Source organism: Toxorhynchites rutilus, chromosome 3 (genome assembly GCF_029784135.1).
Source record: "Toxorhynchites rutilus septentrionalis strain SRP chromosome 3, ASM2978413v1, whole genome shotgun sequence".
Classification (NCBI taxonomy): domain Eukaryota; kingdom Metazoa; phylum Arthropoda; class Insecta; order Diptera; family Culicidae; genus Toxorhynchites; species Toxorhynchites rutilus.
The window spans coordinates 54,950,123-54,969,446 of record NC_073746.1 but is presented as its reverse complement, the minus strand read 5'-3'; the positions used below and the strand labels follow the sequence as shown (position 1 = coordinate 54,969,446).

At 38.0% G+C, this 19,324-nt stretch overlaps 1 protein-coding gene across 16 annotated transcripts in view; it reads right to left on the bottom strand.

Moving 5' to 3' along the window:
- Window positions 1-14,601, bottom strand: part of LOC129780606 (chondroitin sulfate proteoglycan 4) — a 44,437-nt gene extending 29,836 nt beyond the window's left edge. The window contains exons 1-2 of one of the 16 annotated variants that reach the window (XM_055789050.1): window positions 14,491-14,601; window positions 4,079-4,523 (exon numbers count right to left, since the gene is read on the bottom strand). In XM_055789050.1, coding sequence (XP_055645025.1) covers window positions 4,079-4,154 — 76 coding nt within the window. In that variant the 5' untranslated portion in view covers window positions 4,155-4,523; window positions 14,491-14,601. The other 15 variants (XM_055789042.1, XM_055789049.1, XM_055789053.1 and 12 more) reach the window with 15 other exon arrangements.
- Window positions 14,602-19,324: the final 4,723 nt, after the last annotated feature.

Genomic DNA, 19,324 nt, shown 5'->3' with positions numbered 1-19,324 from the left:
TTCAAAAAGTTGAAGCGGGTGGAACTTAAATTGCAATATTTCCTCTCTTCACATCATCCGTAGAATGAACGCACGAACTAACTTTGCATTTCGTTACAGCGACCGCCGCTGCTTTCGTTACAGCGACCGTTACAGCGACGCCTGATACGAAGTGGTATAAAGAAAATGAACGTTGATAGCTCGTAGGAAAATAGAAATACAGTCAACTCTCCTTAACTCTGTATCCAAGGGACCATCGCATTAGGGAGATATTGTGTTATGGAGAGAATATTGCTTGTAAAATAAATCAAAGGTGCCATGAAATCCATCGAGTTGGGGAAAATATCGAGTTAGGGAGAGTTGACTGTACTTATAATTTTCGTTTATTTATACCATTTAAGATTTAGAAAATATTCATGCATAGTCTAACGCATAATTCTAAAACTACATATTTTTTGAAAAAGTGACATACTCTGTGCTTTGGTGTAGACGCAGCCCTACGTCAAAAAACATAATTTTCTTTATTGCTATAGGTGCATAGAAACATTTCCGAATCTATGATGTAAAACGAGTTATAAACGTTTGAAATCTTTCATATTTTCGTTACATGCTCAACGTTAAACGTTAAACGTTAAGATCAGACGAGCATTTTTTCGAACATCTTTTGTTGGGTTTGGCTCGAATCGGAACACCGTGCAGTAGGTCGCTGTTTAGTTTCCGACTCATACCCATAGACCAAAAGCTTTCCACGTGTCACAATCTTGTACACTGGTTTTGACGCATGACAATTGAAGTGCGTGACTAACGGTTGGTAATACAGGGCGGACGCGATTATATACAGTCTTCGATTTCTTTTCACTGTACATAATCGAAACCTGTATATAATCGAGTCAAAAAACTTTTTTTATTTGTTTTTTCTACACATATTTTTGGTTTCTTGAATACATACAAAAGAAGAATTTATTTTTTCCCCTCATCCCCTTAAAGTCAAAAAATACCTTTCTCATACAAAAATCTGAATTCTTTAGGGAGGTGACAGAAGATCATATTTCATGAGAAAATCCTTCTACGTATATGTTCGAAATTCAACAATGACAGAGTTATTGAACTTTTTCTGTTTCTGGCTCTGATTGTCTTAAACTGGCTCTAATTTAAAAACTACGCTACGTAGGACAATTCTGTTGTTTTCATTTGAAAGATGAGAAAATTTTATACAGGATCTAATTGGAAAACATCCAAATAAGTGGGTTTAAGTAACATTTTAGAAGTGAAAAATTCAATAGTTAGTGGTTTTTAAGGTGTTATTCTTAATTTTATTAAAAAAATACATAATAAATTTGAATGTTTCTATCAACTAAGTTGAATCTCCAGACCGCTTTAAAATTCGTTCTTTGACACCCAACTTTTCTCTTTTTTAATTTCGCTGCAATATCATTTTCAAACAACTAGAACCTACCAAAATCACGATTTTTATTTCACTGTACTCATCACAGCCAATTGACCTTCACTTTAGAAAGAGAAATATTCCATTCTTGCTTGAAACAAGCCATATTTGAAATATGTAAAAAATTAATTATGTATTTTTGGGGTAAAATTAATAATATCACCCTAAAACTCACTAACTTTTAAGTTTTTCTCTTCCAAAATGTTTCTTAATTCCACTAATTCCAATTCTACAACTGTATCTTAAATTCAATTTTCTCATCTTTCAAATGGAAGCAGCAACATCGTCCTACGTAACACACTTTTTCAAGTAGAGCCAGCTTATATAACTCTGTGATTGCTAAAACTCCATCAATCATATACGTAGAAGCATTTTTTCACAAAATATGATCCTATATCATTTCCTGAAAGAGTCCGGGTATATACAGGGTTTTCCATTTCGGGCTTCCGAAAGTATACAGCCCTGCGCTGACAACCGTTTGACATAGCTGTCAACCAAAGCGTCATATCGTTAGTTGAATGTCTGCCAGTTTACAATATGGATCGTTTTAGCATCGTACAACGTGTTAATTTTGTTAAATTATACTATAAAATTTGTACTATATAATACTATTTTGGTCGTCATGGACGGCCTACAGAGCACACAATCGCTAATGTAGTGCGTAAATTCGAACAAACTGGATCCGTTGCGGATATTGTGAAACCTGTGCATCATCGTAATGTGTGTTCGGCCGAAAATATTGCTGCTGTTGCTGCCAGTATGGAGGATGACCCGAATGTTTCGATTCCACGGCGTGCTCAGCAATTGGGCTTGTCAAACACATCATTGTGGTGAATTTTGCATTTAGACTTGCACCTACATCCATATAAAGTCCAACTGGTACAAAAGTTAGAGCGTGGTGACCATGGAATGCGTCGGGCATGCGTCGATTGGGTGAACGAACAACAGCAGCAAAATGCTGAATTTTCGCATCAAATTTTCTTCAGCGATGAGGCACATTTCGAGCTCGGTGGCTATGTGAACACCCAAAATTTCCGTATATGGGGCTCAGAAAATCCACACGTGATTATTGAGAGGCCATTGCATCCGCCAAAAGTCACTGTTTGGTGCGCATTATGGTCTGGTGGAGTCATCGGGCCGTATATCTTTGAAAATGAGGACGGCGAGACGGTAACTGTGAATGGTGAGCGCTATGGCCGCATGTTAACCGATTTCTTTTTGCCTCAAATTGAAGATATGGATACGGATGACATGTGGTTCCAACAGGACGGCGCCACGTGCCACACAACACGACCGAACATGGCCATATTGCGAACGAAATTTGAGGGACGCATAATTTCGCGTTTTGGTGATGCCAATTGGCCGTCCAGATCATGCTATTTGAACCCGCTAGACTTTTTTTTGTGGGGTTATGCGAAAGACCGTGTCTATGCCAACTCTCCGCAAACTCTTGAACATTTGAAAGACAACATTCGTGAAGTTATGACCGAGATACCACCCCATATGTGCCGAAAATGTCATCGAAAATTACCTGTTACGGATCAAGGTGTGCAAGGAAGCCCTAGGTGGACATTTGAATGATGTTGTATTTCACACATAATGGCATTAACCAAACATTAATTTGAAATAAAAGTTTCATCGAAATTCGAATTCTAAGTGTGTTTTATTTCAATTTACATTCGGAATTTAAAGTTGGAAAACCTTGTATAATTTTTTATGTCAGAAAGGTGTTTTCTGATTTTAATGGGGGAAAAGTTGTTACTTGTTTTTCGTTTAGTTTGATAAGCCATTTCATTATGAAAAGACTGACAGCTGAACAACGCCTGTAAATTGTGGGGATTTTCACAAAAACCATAGTTGAGTTCGAAAACTCATCGTGCTTTTCAGAAGAAAATTTTGTTCAACAAGAAACCCCATATTTGGTTATGTTTTAGGAAAATAACCAGTGTACTAAAAACCAAGTGACAATTCGAAATATTTTTATAAATTATAAATGACGGCATTGCAAGAAACTCGATGTTTGGGTGCCATATGAAGTAACGCGAAATAATTTTATCAACAGAATTTCCATTCCAATCCAAATAGAAATTCTGCTGATAAAATTCTTATAGTAAAAAAAATAATAATATGGAAGATAAGAAATACTCCACGAAATATTGAAAGCCAACAATAATTTGGTGAACAACAGGTGAGATTTTGCCCCTGAAAATTTTCTGTGTTGGTCATTTTAACTGTTTCTATATATTTATATATTTTTTCTCAAAATTGACAACAACATAATGAATAGTTTTATGACAAAGTATGATTGGATGAAAATGTTTCGCGCAATACTGTATCGCTATTTGTCATTAAGTGTTTAAATAATGAATCAAATAATCGACGATAAACGTCAAATATTATTTTGTATTAGTTACTTTTGCTCTTCTCAGCAATTCAGTTTTATTTCATCGTTATAATTCGAAGATACACATTTTTACGGGTATAATTTATAGCATGAATTCCACGCATCGTTATTGCTCCCTCGCATCCCATTTTCGTCAATGTCACCATCAAAATTGAAACACAAACCATCTGCTCTCTTCGATGAAACGATATGTTCGGATCGCTATTTACACATTTATTGCGAAGCATACAAAACAGGGGAATGACACTTACCCTTAACAGCATCGATGACTGTGAGAAATAGACAGAGCGCGAACAGAACAAGAAGGCGTTTATTAGTTCCTTCCATTATTGGTTTGTCTGATAAACGATCTTTCGACGCGATCCTCGGCGCGTTAATTGAGTTGGCTACTTATTTCTCGGTTATCTGCTGCTCGATACAATAAATCACATTATTTCAGTTTCACTACACTGTCAATGCGCACTGTACTCTTTGGTAGATTCCTTCTGCATTTCTTCGTTGTCATAATTTCACTGGGACTCGCTTCCACCGGAGCGATACAAATCAATTTAAAATCACATAAATTCCCATAATATTAGGAGCAAAAACACACTTCGCCACTGTTTACCGATCCATTCACGCCGCTAATCGTCCGATGTCGCGTTCTGGTCAAACAGACTTGTTCCTCACAACTGCTACGATGTTTGTTATGCTGTTCTGTTCGGCATTCAGCCCACCATAAATAAACAACGCAAACGGTTATGGCCTAATCTATCCCGTGCAGCATATGTCGAGCTTCCGATCGTGTCACCCTTCTGCACCGGTGGCAATACGTTAGACAATTTGTTTAGAACTAGCAATTAATTTTCCTTGGAAAAGTTTTTAGTAGGAGTGCAGGAATGTATCTCGGTGGAGCAGTATGATTCTTTGGGGACGAGGATCTAGTAATAGGGTGGGTCACTATTTATATTTCGGGAATAGGAACAAAAACAAATAGTTAAGCTGCGAATATATTTTTATTGTTTTTCAAAGTACTCGCCACGATGATCGATACACTTTTGCATGCGCTTAAACCAATTTTCAAAGCATTTATTCCAATCGACACGAGCCTTTTTTTTTTTTGAGCGATTGTCAAATTATGTGGGATCCAACGTGAACATAATTTTCGCACAACTAAGTGTTCATGTAAAATCGCATATATGCTGGTGGAACTAATGCTTAGGGATGCCTCAATCTCACAATAGGTTACATGACGATCTTGCTTAATCATTTCGTGCACAGCATCGATGTTTTCTGGCACTACAGTCGATTTTGGACGACCTTCACGAAACTCGTCGGACAGCGAACTACGACCACGATTGAATTCACTATACCAGCGATACACAGTGGTTTTTGATGGAGCTTCATCGCCAAAAGTCAAATTAAGTTGATTGACGCACTCTTGTTGTGATAATCCACGTCGAAAGTCGTAAAAAATCATCGCACGAAAATGTTCACGATTCAGTTCCATTTTTTTGCCGAGACCAAACTTTCAACTAAATATAAAATAAACAAATAGCGTCCGTATGACAAAATGTTCTGAGTACGTATATCGTCAAAAATGTCAAACTTTACGATGGAACCATCAGATGGACTCACGTGACATCAGTGTTGCCAATTCCCGAAATATAAATAGTGACCCTCGTACTAAACTAAGAGCATGGGGAAGTTTATCCTTCTCTCAGAAATTTGATTGATCCACATAGACGCTCGAATCACTTCATGGCTGTTCGTCACACTTGAATGATTAAGAAAACAAAAAGGTCCATTGTACATTCGACGTTAAAAATATGATACAGTTCCACTAACAAAACCTCCCACGTCGATTCAGTCGAAACTTGCAATGCGTGTGGACTATGGACTCAATATCCAATATTGTATCCAAAAACACATACACACGCATTTCCGCATTTCCGCCGCTAATCAGATCGCGACCAGTCAACCGTTGGCATGTGAGAGACATCCCGCAGATTGACGTTTTCCGAAATTGCCCATGGAGGTTTCAAATTCATTACACTCCGAACCAGTACCAGTGTTTCGCTCTACCCACTCGCTATTGTTCCATCATGATTGCTTTCGCCGTATTGTTTTCGATTTTGTTTAAAAATGAAGGAAATGTCAAAAAAAATCAAATCATATTCATAATCTAAGACATCAATGCACGAGAACAAGATGTACTGCAGCTGAGTGCAACGATCTCTGCGTCTCTTACTTTACGACTCGTCATGTTGTTGTCGCTAAATATAGGAAAGTGTGCGCTTCATTTATATTTACCGTCTCGAGGGCCCATTTTGGAGCCCCTTTGGTGTGCTGAATATACGAACGCTGCGGCCGAGGTGCTTTTACTGGGAGTTTTCACTTCCAAGGATTATTGTTGGGTAGGGGATAACTGCTGAAGTACAACGGACCGATCTCGGTTTTGTACTTATTAGCTGGTTTATTACTCATTTAATTCGTTTTGTTCTTTGAATTATAATATACTTAAAGAGTGTAGAGAGTAACGCACCTGCTAAAGGTACAAGATTAAAATTTTCGTGACTCAGAACATATGGCTTTGTATACCAGGTGTATGCATAATGATACCGGAATTCACAAATTAAAAGTGGCACATATTAATGTAAAAGGATAGAAAACATATCGATCGTTCTTATATGTTATTGTTAACAATATTTATCAAAAATACCGAGTTCAAAATTTCAGAAGTTTCAGGCAGCTGTAATATTTTTTTGTGTATGAAATGATGAATTTTGAGTCTGCGAACTACGACCTACAAAAATCTTTTTTTTGCTACATACTCAAAAATTCTCCGGTTAGCGAGCAAGACGAGCCTGAGTCGAATTGCAAACTTCATCGAACGAAGATGATAGCCAAAAGAGTCATGGGAAAGATCCTAATGGTTGGAAGGTTTCATCTCAAACGCAAAAGATCACGTTTAGATTCCGGCCAACCGGTTATTCTTCAGAATAAAGACAAGGTTATGTGTTTTCCGAGATCAGCGATATGTAAAGTATGTTCTAATTACTCTTTAGTCGCTTCTTCCAAGTTATTGCAGCGCTTTTAGTAGTCGCGTCAAGAAACTTACGACATCGTTTTGATCTGCAAAATTTGCTTACTTCGTAGTAAACATTTCATCTATACACTCATGTTGAAAATCCGACGTGGTCAGGAGGAATGATCGCCAGGGCTTTCAAATTACCAAAATCAACTGTAAATACCGTGCTCAAACGTTACCAGGAAACATTGATCGCACAAAGCAAACCAAGCGTAGAAGTGGAATATATTACCTGAAACTACAAACGGAGATCATCAGGGCAGTTCGAAATTATTCTAAGATCTCCGGACGCGATTTGGCGAAAAGGCTAACTGCTGTACACAGTACAGTTCGGCGAATCTGGATGCAAGGAGGATTTCAGTCATACCATGCCAGGAAACACCTCCATAGGACGCTGAAACAGAACCTTATCCTCGTTAATTGGGGACTCTTTCCCCATTACATTGACCTCAGAATAATGATAACAAGACTTGTCGAGGAAAGACATTGCGGGAAATAGCAGCTGCTGTCGGAAGAACCTACTCTACAGTAAACAAAATCATAAAAAAGTGGAAATATGAAGGAATCATGTAAATATCCTGGGTAGAAGATCCTGTTTCCTGATGATGAACAGATAATTGTGCGAACATTGCGAAAGAACCCCAAAGTAAACATTCCTAAGTTGACTATCGAAGTAGCCGGTACCATTGGATGACCTGTCAGTGCAGACACTGTCCGGAGAGTAACATACAGGAGCAGGAACAGATGGCGTGGAGAAAACCAGGATCGGTGCTTCAGATTCAGCATTTGTTTACCACAAAAAAACACGACGGTGGCAGTCGGCTGTTGTATGGTACAATGGAGGATTCTGGAACTGGAACTGTTACAGTTGATAGTAGATACGAAGCTTAGAAACAAGAACGCAGCCAGAAAGAGTAACGCTTTCCATCTTAGTAGTAGAAAAAAGAATGACTCTCTTAGTTCGCCATAGTTAACTCGGTATCATCATCCTCAAAGGCTCAATTGTAGAAATAAATGTAGTTTGGTATAAATTAAATGGTTGTACTCCGCGAATAAAGTGTTCTTCATCTGCTACGTATTTGGTGTTATTCGTTTATTCTAAGTCTCGTATCGTTTCCCGTATCACGTAACGCATTGGAGGGGACAGTTGGAATGGGAACAGATTCAAATCACGGGGACGTCCAGGAATTGTCAGCCGTATTGAATCCGGTGAATTGAAGAATTCGATAAGGGTTGAAACAGGAACCATTGAGTTTATCGGTTCGACGATGGACAAGATGGCTTAATTGTACATCCTGAAACGTAACCCACAGTCTCCCGTACAGAAATTGGGTCTTCCTTGTGATTACTACTTTCAACAGGATTATGACCCAAAGCACACACAAAGAACAAGTGTCACAAAGTGATTTTTCTTGATGACAATGTCTCGTCACACCGAGTGAGACCGGCCAGAGAAATGGTTAGGATACCCATTTAGGATCAACTTCTGCATGCGGCTTATTCACTAACGTTGGCTCCTTCAGATTACCAGCAGCCTGGATAAATCTGCATTGTAGATACATGCAAACCGGTAGTACTTTCATACCAGCATGCTTTTTTGAACCGCTTTGGCTCGGTTGCAATCTGGTTTGGTTTGTCATCGTGTCAACGTCGATTACCGGCGTGCGTCGAGCGAGTTCAAAAAATGCTTTTCTCAAGGCATGAGCAATTAAGTTTCCAAAAAAGGCCTTTTCAAGACTAGAAACTACCTCTCGGTTAGTCAACCTCCTGCATTGGAAGATATCCCTTTGTATCCTCAGTTCACTGAACTTCTACGCAAACCGTTTGATAATTGGGTAAAATGTTGATAACCATTTGCAGCGATAGCGTTGATTGATTCAACAATACGAGTACAACGTGCATGTAGAAATCAAAACTGAGTACCTGAAGTTTTTCTTTATCCATCATCTAAATTTGTATTATCACCTTCAAAATAGACACCTTCTGAAACAATACACTTTTTCCAACAAATTCGATGAAAAGTCATCGAAAGACTTTTCATAGCTGTATTCAGAAATTAACTTCAGTTCTTCGGAGTGAATTCATTTATATGTTTTCAAAGCTGTCAAAACGGGTCCCACTGAGCGGTAATTTGAATTTCGGAAATAGGAAAAAGTCACACGGGGCCATATCTGGAGAGTACGGTAGTTGTTCAATCACATTCATGCCATTTTTGGTCAAAAATTCGTTCTCAATGCTCGATCGATGTGGTGCAGAATCAAAATGTAATCCTTCCACATTTCGCCGTTTGCGACGAATGCTTTCACACAAATGCCTCATAGCGCCAAGATACTATTTATTGACCGTTCGGTCCTCCGGAAGCAATTCCGAATGTACAACATCACGAATGGAAAAAAGTCAGCATTAGCTTCACCTTTGATCGATTGCAAAATTCTATTTTATTATTCAACATAATTGCCTTCGAGGGCGATACAGCGATTATAGCGATCTTGCAATTTTCTGACACCATTTTTATAGTACTCTTCATCATCGGTCTTAAATTTCTTGCCAGCGAGCATTCTCTTCAGGTCTGCGAACAGAAAATAATCGCTGGGGGCCAGATCTGGAGAATACGGTGGATGTGGAAGCAATTCGAAGCCGTTTTCATTGATTAGTGATTTTTCCATTTTTTTACAATAACAAAAGTTACTTCTCTCTCAATGCTGTAACTCACGAGCCAGTCGATCGATTGCTGTCAAATTTTGACACGTATCCATTGAAAGATGGTGCTTTGTGATAATTAAGTAGATTTTCGCAAGAGGCGCCATCTAGACGTCAACCTTATGAACTTTCCAGCCGAACTTTTATGAGGTTGAAATTAGAATTTGATCATTCAAGCCACTTGATTGCTATGAATTTTCGATGAAAATTGAGCACAAAACATCAATCAAAACATGACGAACGGTCTTGTAAGAGAATATTTGGTTCATGTGCCAGCTCTTCGAAACATAAATGACGATTTCCGAGCACAAATCCCTTTGTTTTGTCGATGTTTTCATCAGTTGAAGAGGTTGATGGCCGTCCTTAACATGGCAAATCGCTCTTCTCGGCTGTCTTTAGAAACGTTATACCATACATAGATCCGTGTTTTCGACATATTGAGTCACCAAATATGTTCCTGAACATTTTAAACGTTTCGGTACAAAAAATTTTGTTTACAAGACAATGCATTTGCAATTGGTCAACTCTTGAGGAAATTAAATCGTAGACTTAGGAGTTAATAAACGGAAGCAGACATTTCTGCAGCCATTGTCACCTATACATTTTCGAGTCCATTATCTTGTTTGTGACAAGAGCCACAGCTGAAGATCTCTTGCCAAATCAAAAACATCTTGGCAAATTTATCAGCGAAAACCAACTTAAATTTGTTGGGGACATCTTCTTTGGTAGTGGCCTCATATGATTTCAGATCTGGGAGCTGTTCAAAATTCATGTTTACGTACGTTTCGTCATCCATCAGCATACATCGTTTATACTTCGTGAAAACCTTGTTGTCCAACTTTCGAGCGCATCTTTTGGCCACCAACTTTTGCTTCAGCAGGTTGCTTGCAGGTACGGAGATTACGATAACCTTCTCGCATACGGATTCTCCGGATGGTACTTTGGTTAGAGTTATGTTTTCGGCGTAGCCCGATAGTTCCGGGTTTGTCTTATTTGTTCTCAATACCTTCAATTTCAGCTTCAGATCGTACGTGTTGATATGCCGATTTAAAATCATTTTCAAAGTGAATAATATAATAATATTTATAACCATTTTCCTCTTGGAACTTTTTCTGATGGAGGGTTCTGAAAGCTAATGATTTATTCAAGTCATTCAGACAAAACGTACCTTGTAGAAGCTCATTGTGCATGGTTTTTGTCATTAAAAAGCGTTTTTAGGTATTAATTTGATAAATGATCATATTGACCGCACCCTGAAAGCTCTAAGATGCCCTCACTTTCGGAAGTCCCTTGCATGATAATGTAAGAATAAATTTGTAATACGTTGACATACAAGATTGAATACGTCCTACTGATTTCAAAATTGTATGTATACCGTGAAAATAACGTGCATTTCAATCGAATTAGGTGCTAATTTAGGAGGTTTTGTAGAAGTGAGATGCCATGCTACGGTCAAAATTAGTTTTAGGAAGAGAACCATAATTGGTTCTGATTAAGGAGCGATTCTGGATATTGTGCTATTAGCTTTGGAAATATTTAGTCTCTCCGTGCATCCGTATTATCGTACATCAGTGTGCTACTGAATTAATATCGTAGCAAGATGGGCAAGTTGATCAGATAACCTTGGAATGTTTGGTGTGAGACCATAAAATCGAACTAAATTTTCGGTTAAGGTGAAGGTGGAAGCAAGCCACAAATGGCTGCCACAATGGCGCTCATTTCAGAAAATCAATAATTTTGCGAAATAGTGTGATGAAAATGATCGTTTTCGCACACTTCCCATCAAGAAATATCAACCAAACTCTAATCGATTACTCACAAGATATTAAATTTTCATCTGTTGTCGCACTGTATAGTGAGAAACGTCGGAAAACTCGAGTTAGTGATCTGAAAGTTAAATTTTCATTTTTCAATCTTCGGCAATGGTTTTGATTGTATTGGCGGAAGCATCGTTATTTTTTCGACACTGATGCCAGACAACATCATCGAAACAGCTATAAAAACCACTCACTAAAATGTTATTTCTGAGTCACAGCGTTTCATGTCATGGAAATCAATAGAATAAAATTGTGTTGATATCAATACAATTTTTATTTTTACGTTTGATGGGCCTATAACGTAAGTTTTAGCAACTTTAACATTGGGTAAGAAAATTATATTGCAGAGCTTGGAACACTGGCACGGCCGCCTATGCTTTCAAAAACAGTGAACGGAAAAGTATTACATTCAATCAAAATGCCTCGGTCAACGAAGACAAGGGTTAAGGCTCTCCAACCTGAATATGTGAAAAAAATACGATCAACGAAGGAAAATATTGAGGAATTATCAACATGGAGTTATTATGCGGAAGAACTTGTTAATACCAAAAGAGCCCCATGTTTCAAAAAAAAATGCTCATGTTACGCTTCAGTTGCAAATGCACCTTCTATAATATGTATAATTGTTCATCGGAACATATCGTTCATAAATTTTACTTTAGTATTGAATGGTTATTTTTTTTTTCAAATATATTCAAAGACTCGTGTCAATGAAGCGCCACGCAGTCTGATAAGTGAATTGATCTATTTACGTGTGCTTTGCTCTTCCCTCACAAACACTATTACAACATTTTTACACGTGGGTTTACCTATACTACTACAATGGCTAGCTTCCACCTTCACCTTAAATGGTGCAAGAATCCATTCAAATTGGATAATATTTAAACAAAAAACAAAACAAAAACAAAAAACTAGCTTATTCTAGCTGAAAATGATTTTTTGAATTGGACATTCGATTGTTTCATTTTAGTCTATTCGGGGAGAAGTGAAATCGGTATATCCTGTACTCATACTAAAACATCGAGTCTTCTGTTTCATTCATTTCTGCAGTTGTTTTCTTTCGATTCGGGAAGTGGAAGCTTTCATCGACGATTTACTGCTCGAATGAACCATAGTTATTCATGATCATCGTCAAAGTGTTCCATTTCGCATGCAAAAGGCCAGCTATTCAATTGAAAGTTTCATTCGTTTTCATAAAAGTGGTATCAAAAGAGACACAGGGTATAGTGGTATCAAAACTGGTATCAAGTGGTAAAAGTGGTATCAAAAGAGACACATACCATTCACCCTTACCACTACACCACCAAGAGCGTTAACTGATTACCTTGCTGGCACAACCTTTAAACCTCGCTCTTTTGCACCTGTTTGTGAGTGAATACGTTTCGTATAATATACAGAAAGTTTCATTAGAATGTAAAACCCGCGAATAAATGAACTCACTCTGAAGCCTGTTCTCTTTAATTTGAGCACTGTTTGCATGAGCTAAGGGACTGGACCGCATATACCAATGATCAGAGTATCTGTAGGTCACATGCGTTCTTCTGAAGACACATAATTAGACGACAATTACTCCAAAAGCATCGCACAATTTACAATATTGTAAATATTGTACAATATTGAAGATTTGGTTCTTATGTTTGATCATTCCTAGCCACAAATTTCACATATATTATGTTTTGATTTTCAATCCTTCAATTACTGTTCAAACAGATTCAAAAGATTCATATGTCTCGAGCTAGTTTGCTGTTGTTCGATAGTACAAATTGAGTTTTCCGAGTGTAACATATTCAAGATAAAACGTCTCGATAGATAAACTTGCATTACACAATTTTTTTGTGAAGAATTTTATTTATTATGTCCGACCACTTTTAGATTAAATTTTCACATCTATTACTAACAACTGTTTTCCTGTTTATCCTGTAATATACACTTCACACTGCAGCACTACTGCTCCGTGATAATGGTCAGATTAGATCAAATTTTAACGCAAAATATCACAGCACTTCTCGGGCAGTCATCTCTGTCGAGATTAATGACAAGTCCAATTGAAATTACGAACCGTAACAACATCTCCTCGCACTTCCCCCCAGTAACACTTCTTACATGCACTGACTTAATTTCGCATCTATCTTCCTGTTCCACATATGAATCATCAACATCACACGGTACTTGCTCTGTCGCCTTGAAAATCTATTTTCGTGAAGTGCTCTTCCAATTTGCTTCTTCTTCTGCTATAATTTTCCCCATCTTTTATTCACACTTCTAGGAATACAGCTTCCACGGGAATCAGTTTTGCTATCAACTTCCTTTAAGCAAACTTAGGTCGACCCATCCATCGGCGAAAACTGCACTAAATTTTGCCGAAAACCACTCCTATTCACCGCTTTAAACAAGCACACCAACAAATTCACAGAAAACGCACCATCTTATTCGCCCTTTCGAAGGGCCACCGCAGATTTCCACTGCTTAAGTGTATTGCGCTTGCCGTCGTCTGGCGGACTGATGGACCGCTTTTCCCCCGGTACCGACAACACGAAGAGTGCGTATATAAAGATGATATTACGCTTTCCCCTCCTCCCGAAGCCAGGCTACCGTTGGCTGCTCTCTGATGATGTTTATTTTCTTCGTTTTTCTGATTCATAAAAACCCGGTGATGATGGAGTCATGTGTGTATACTTTCGGCGTTTCAAACCTTGAGTTGCTGCTTTTCTTGCCGCCATTCACGGCGAGGGTGGGATGGGCAAGAACACACTTTTGGACACTGTGAGTAATTAGGTATGTTTTTTTAATCATTGACCGTGTTGCAAAAATTTACGTGAACGATATTAAAAACTCGTGCGCGCATCAACAATTAATTTTGTTTAATTGTTGTGGTAAATTTGGAAATTTCTCACTGTGTATCCTACTCTATGTTAGTACACACTTCTTGGTACGGTGCAATCGTGCGTGACGCTCCCCTCGAACTGCTCACTTAAACCAGTGCGTGACATATGTGAAAGAGATGGCCTGAAGAGCCACGCGTAAAGCGTGCAACCGTACCAAACAATCACAATCAGAAAAAGGATCAACGACACACCGAAATCACTATAAGCGCACACAGACAGATCCAACTGTGGGTGATATACACGAGAGCACGGAACGGCGTGGAAGGTTTGTCTGGATAATGTCCGCTCAGCCCGACCGATCAGCTCGAACTGAAGATCGGAATGAACTTATGCTGGGGGATATGCGAGTCGGAAAAGCTTGTTGGAAAACTATGCGTGCGCAGCTACTTCATTCATTTATTCTGACTACAAGATCCGAGTGAACCCAACGGAATCAACGGATGAATATTTTCACGCCGGCCGGCTTTCATTTTTGACGGAAAACATAACGCACCGAAACATGTGGCCATGGTTTAAGCCAGATATTCTGAAACAGTTTTGGACAAGAGACCCCTTTTCCAGAATAAAGTGATACCTCAGACCAGTGTTGCCACACGTACAGATTTATCTGGAAAAGTACAGTTTTTTACGCTATTTTTGGTACAGATTTTCTCCGCGTATGAAATTTATTACATTCGAACAATATTAGGGCATGTGACGACTTTTACGCCGCAGAATCGCCTAATTTTCAGAAAATCCATGTAAAAGCATCATCACACGAGTGATTTGCAAATGTAAATGTAGTATTTGTAGTAGATAAATGAGTTTTTTTTATGCTAATAAAATAGATTTTTCTCTACAACGAATATTTTTAATGGTACAGATTTTTTGAAGAAAAAGTACAGATGAGAATGATTTTTAACCCCTCTGGTACTGATAAAAATGTGGCAACACTGCCTCAGACCACTAGAGCCAAATTCCTTCAAAAATTCGATCTCTAGTTTTTTTTTATTCATACAACATTCTTAGCAATTTAAAAACTTTACGGTTGGTTGAGTGAGTAAACCTGAGGTCATGTTCTCCTCTAAATTCAAACTAAGCTGACTTGAAATTCAGTAAATATCAAGTGTGATTAGCCCCTTCTTTAATACGTCACACATCAAGTGATTTCACTAGCCTGCTGAGCATTCTAGCGCCCACACAACATTACTAGTTTAACTCCACACAAAAATTGTTCGATTTTACAACTTTTTTCTTATAAAAAATGTACTATTTTTCTTTTTTATTGTAAAAACCGTTTGCTATTTTGATCAACATTAAGTTAGTTAATATTCTTCAAAAATGGGGATTATGATAGTATGTGGACGCACGATATGGGCATATTCGTAGGGTGAGAACTTTACCCCCACTTCCACTATCCATTACATTGTGAAAACAACCAAAGCTACCATCAGGCATCTTTGTATATAAGACAGGAATAGACAAGATGTGGCCTAATTCCCCAGTTCCTGTTTTGCTATCGTGCTGAACGGAAGTACAATATTGTTAGCCTCTGAATGCATTCTCACAATATGCACAAAATAAATTGTACAGTACAGAGCTTGCATGAGTGTGTGGATATAAAGCAGAAGAGAAATATGAAGTTAAGTATCAACTTAGACTTCGCTTTCGCATGGATTTCGAACGTTAACCCTTTCAATACGGCAGTGTGCTCCGTCGGAGTGCTACCGTTGAACGGACTTCAGAGGATTTTGGAATACACGTCAAGAAAATATTCACTCGATTGTGAGTAATAACGTATCAAAAGTTTGAGATTACTTTTCGATACACTCCTCATTATGGCTTTCATTGACGGTTTCATTGCCAACGGATTGATTCGCTACAAAATTACCAGTCATGTACACATATTTGTTCATCCTTATCCTCATCCGGTTCCATTCTTGAAACGGAAGCCCACACTCTTCCAGAACTTCCACCCTTAACCCTCATTTAACCCAAAACCAGTGTGTTCGTGCCGGAATGATTTGAACATCCCAAACGTAGTCCACAACGTCCCAGCGATATTGTGTGTTTCTTTACTAACACAACAACGCTTGGTCTGTTTCACACAACATACAAAGAGGGATCATTTCTCTTGGGAGAATAGAGCTTTTCCAGATATTGCTTTGATCGCTCTATTCTTATGTGATAGAACAGCTGATTGTGAACAGGATTGTGTGCAGCAATAGACCAGAATCAGACTCAGAAATAAACCATCAGTAATTGTTCGTCGATAAAATATATCTATTTGCGTTATGTTCTGTGTTTCAAATTCAAATCTGTTTTTCCGTTAAGTATCCGAAAATTATGTACGGTTGCGCGCGAACACAGTGTTTATATTCGGCAATTCAGCAAGATGTTTGTAAAAGTCGAAATCCGCTTTCACCTTTGTCTTTGGCTTTTTTCTACAATTTTTTCTCAATGAGGGAGCGAGATGTCTTCTGTTGCTTGATTTCAGGTCATCCTAGAATTCTCGGAAATGATAAAACTGACAGACTGTAAGGTTAAGGCCGGACTGTGAGCTAGAGACGGTTGAGGCTTCTACACACGCAAACCTCACTAATAGTTTTCTTATAACCAAACAAGTTCCCATCAACAGCATTACCTGCAGTGTAGTCTTATATACACCACCACCAGGGTTGCCACATTTAATTCAGTAAAATTTTCTGTATAGAAAATCTGTATCCAAAAATTAAGGAAAAAAAAATAAAATAAATGTTTATTTTCAATTTGGATTTTTTAGTTTTCTTTTATAAGTTGTTAAAGTGGCATCAATACAACAAAATAAATCATAAGAAGGTTTCCTCGCGATCCTCTGAATTGTTTAGTTGAACTTTGCCTTCAAATTGTTCGTTAATTTCATCCATGAAGCTCAGCCTTGAGCTGATACACAGTTCTTCGTCTTCAAAATAGAGTCCATAATTGTGAGTGCCAAGCGATTTCCGGACTTTGTTTTGTTGGCATTACAAAGCGAAAATATTCGGTCAACACAAGCGGATGAATATTGTCAAAAAGTGTGTTACCAACGACCCTAACAATGGATACAAAAATTTCTCATCACGCCTTTTGACATAGCTTGGATTATGTTATACAATCAATTTTTCCCACATACGATTCCTCTCGAGTAGCCTGAATTCGTTATCCAAGCCTTGTCTATGACCTGCTTCAACGAATTGAGGAAATTGACGCATCAAATCATTAAGGTTTGGCAGCTTGACGAAATTTTGAGGGTTTATCAAGCCCGCAGTTTCGATAACCGGATCAGCGAATCGTTGCACGTAGCTTCACAAACATAAGTTACCCAAGTTATATTTCTATTCTGATTGAAAAGTGCAATTGACGTTATTGATTAGCAGTAGAACAATGTTTAGAAACAGCATGATCGGTTTTATCATAGGATCGTTCAAGTGAGTCAATACGAGGGTCACTATTTATATTTCGGGAATTGGCAACACTGATGTCATGTGAGTCCATCTGACGGTTCCATCGTAAAGTTTGATATTTTTGACGATATACGTACTCAGAACATTTTGTCATACGGACGCTATTTGTTTATTTCATATTTAGTTGAAAGTTTGGTCTCGGCAAAAAAATGGAACTGAATCGTGAACATTTTCGTGCGATGATTTTTTACGACCTTCGACGTGGATTATCACAACAAGAGTGCGTCAATCAACTTAATTTGACTTTTGGCCATGAAGCTCCATCAAAAACCACTGTGTATCGCTGGTATAGTGAATTCAATCGTGTTCGTAATTCGCTGAAGTTTCGACGAGTTTCGTGAAGGTCGTCCAAAATCGACTGTAGTGCCAGAAAACATCGATGCTGTGCACGAAATGATTAAGCAAGATCGTCATGTAACCTATTGTGAGATTGAGGCATCCCTAAGCATTAGTTCCACCAGCATATATGCGATTTTACATGAACACTTAGTTGTGCGAAAATTATGTTCACGTTGGATCCCACATAATTTGACAATCACTCAAAAAAAAGGCTAGTGTCGATTGGAATAAATGCTTTGAAAATTGGTTTAAGCGCATGCAAAAGTGTATCGATCATCGTGGCGAGTACTTTGAAAAACAATAAAAATATATTCGCAGCTTAACTATTTGTTTTTGTTCCTATTCCCGAAATATAAATAGTGACCCTCGTATACACCCAAAGTTAATTTTTAGCACAAGTTATGGCATCCCGATTTATTACATTAAATGAGCTGAAAAATAACAGAAAATGTTCTACTCCCCATTACATGTATATCATTTGTTTAATATATATGCTAGAGCCAATATGAGCGAGCGAAACAGGAGGCATTTAAATGAAAGCATATGAAAGCTTTCCGTATAGTTTGTAAAATACACGGCCCAGACAGAGAAAATTATATTCTCGTTTATGTTCTTCTTTATCCTCTTAGAAAACACTTTCCAACTTCATTTAATGATGAGGTATAATATTATCACGCTTCAATATAACAGCGCTAACAGCTATATGGATAGCGTGGTCGTGTGAAATATCTTTGCATTCCAGCCGGCCTTGGTTCGATCCCCATTGACGTCGTATGGACTTTTGTTTTGGCACAATCCTAAATGAAATAAGAAAAGAAAACAGAAAGAGATATCTGCTCGCATACATACAAACCATTTTTAAGCTTCTAAAACAGCTCATTATTTGCGCATTTGACTCTTCAGCACACGAAATGGCATCATTTCTGCCAAAGATGAAATGTTTTCTGCCAACGATAGTTTGGGTGTACGATTAGCGGATTGATTATGGTCATACTTAATTCAAAACGAAAAGAATAGTTAAAGCTTCCCATATCGCTCAAGATTTTCCTTAACAACTGCCACCACAAATGCCATCTCGTTACGTTGCGTTCATCGCGTTCAGCATTTTGTCAAACCAAAACAAAATTAAATAAAAAAAAATCTGTAAATTTTATATCTTTGCTGAAAATCAGTATTTCTGTATATACAGATTATGTATCTGAAATCTGTAAAATACAAAATATTC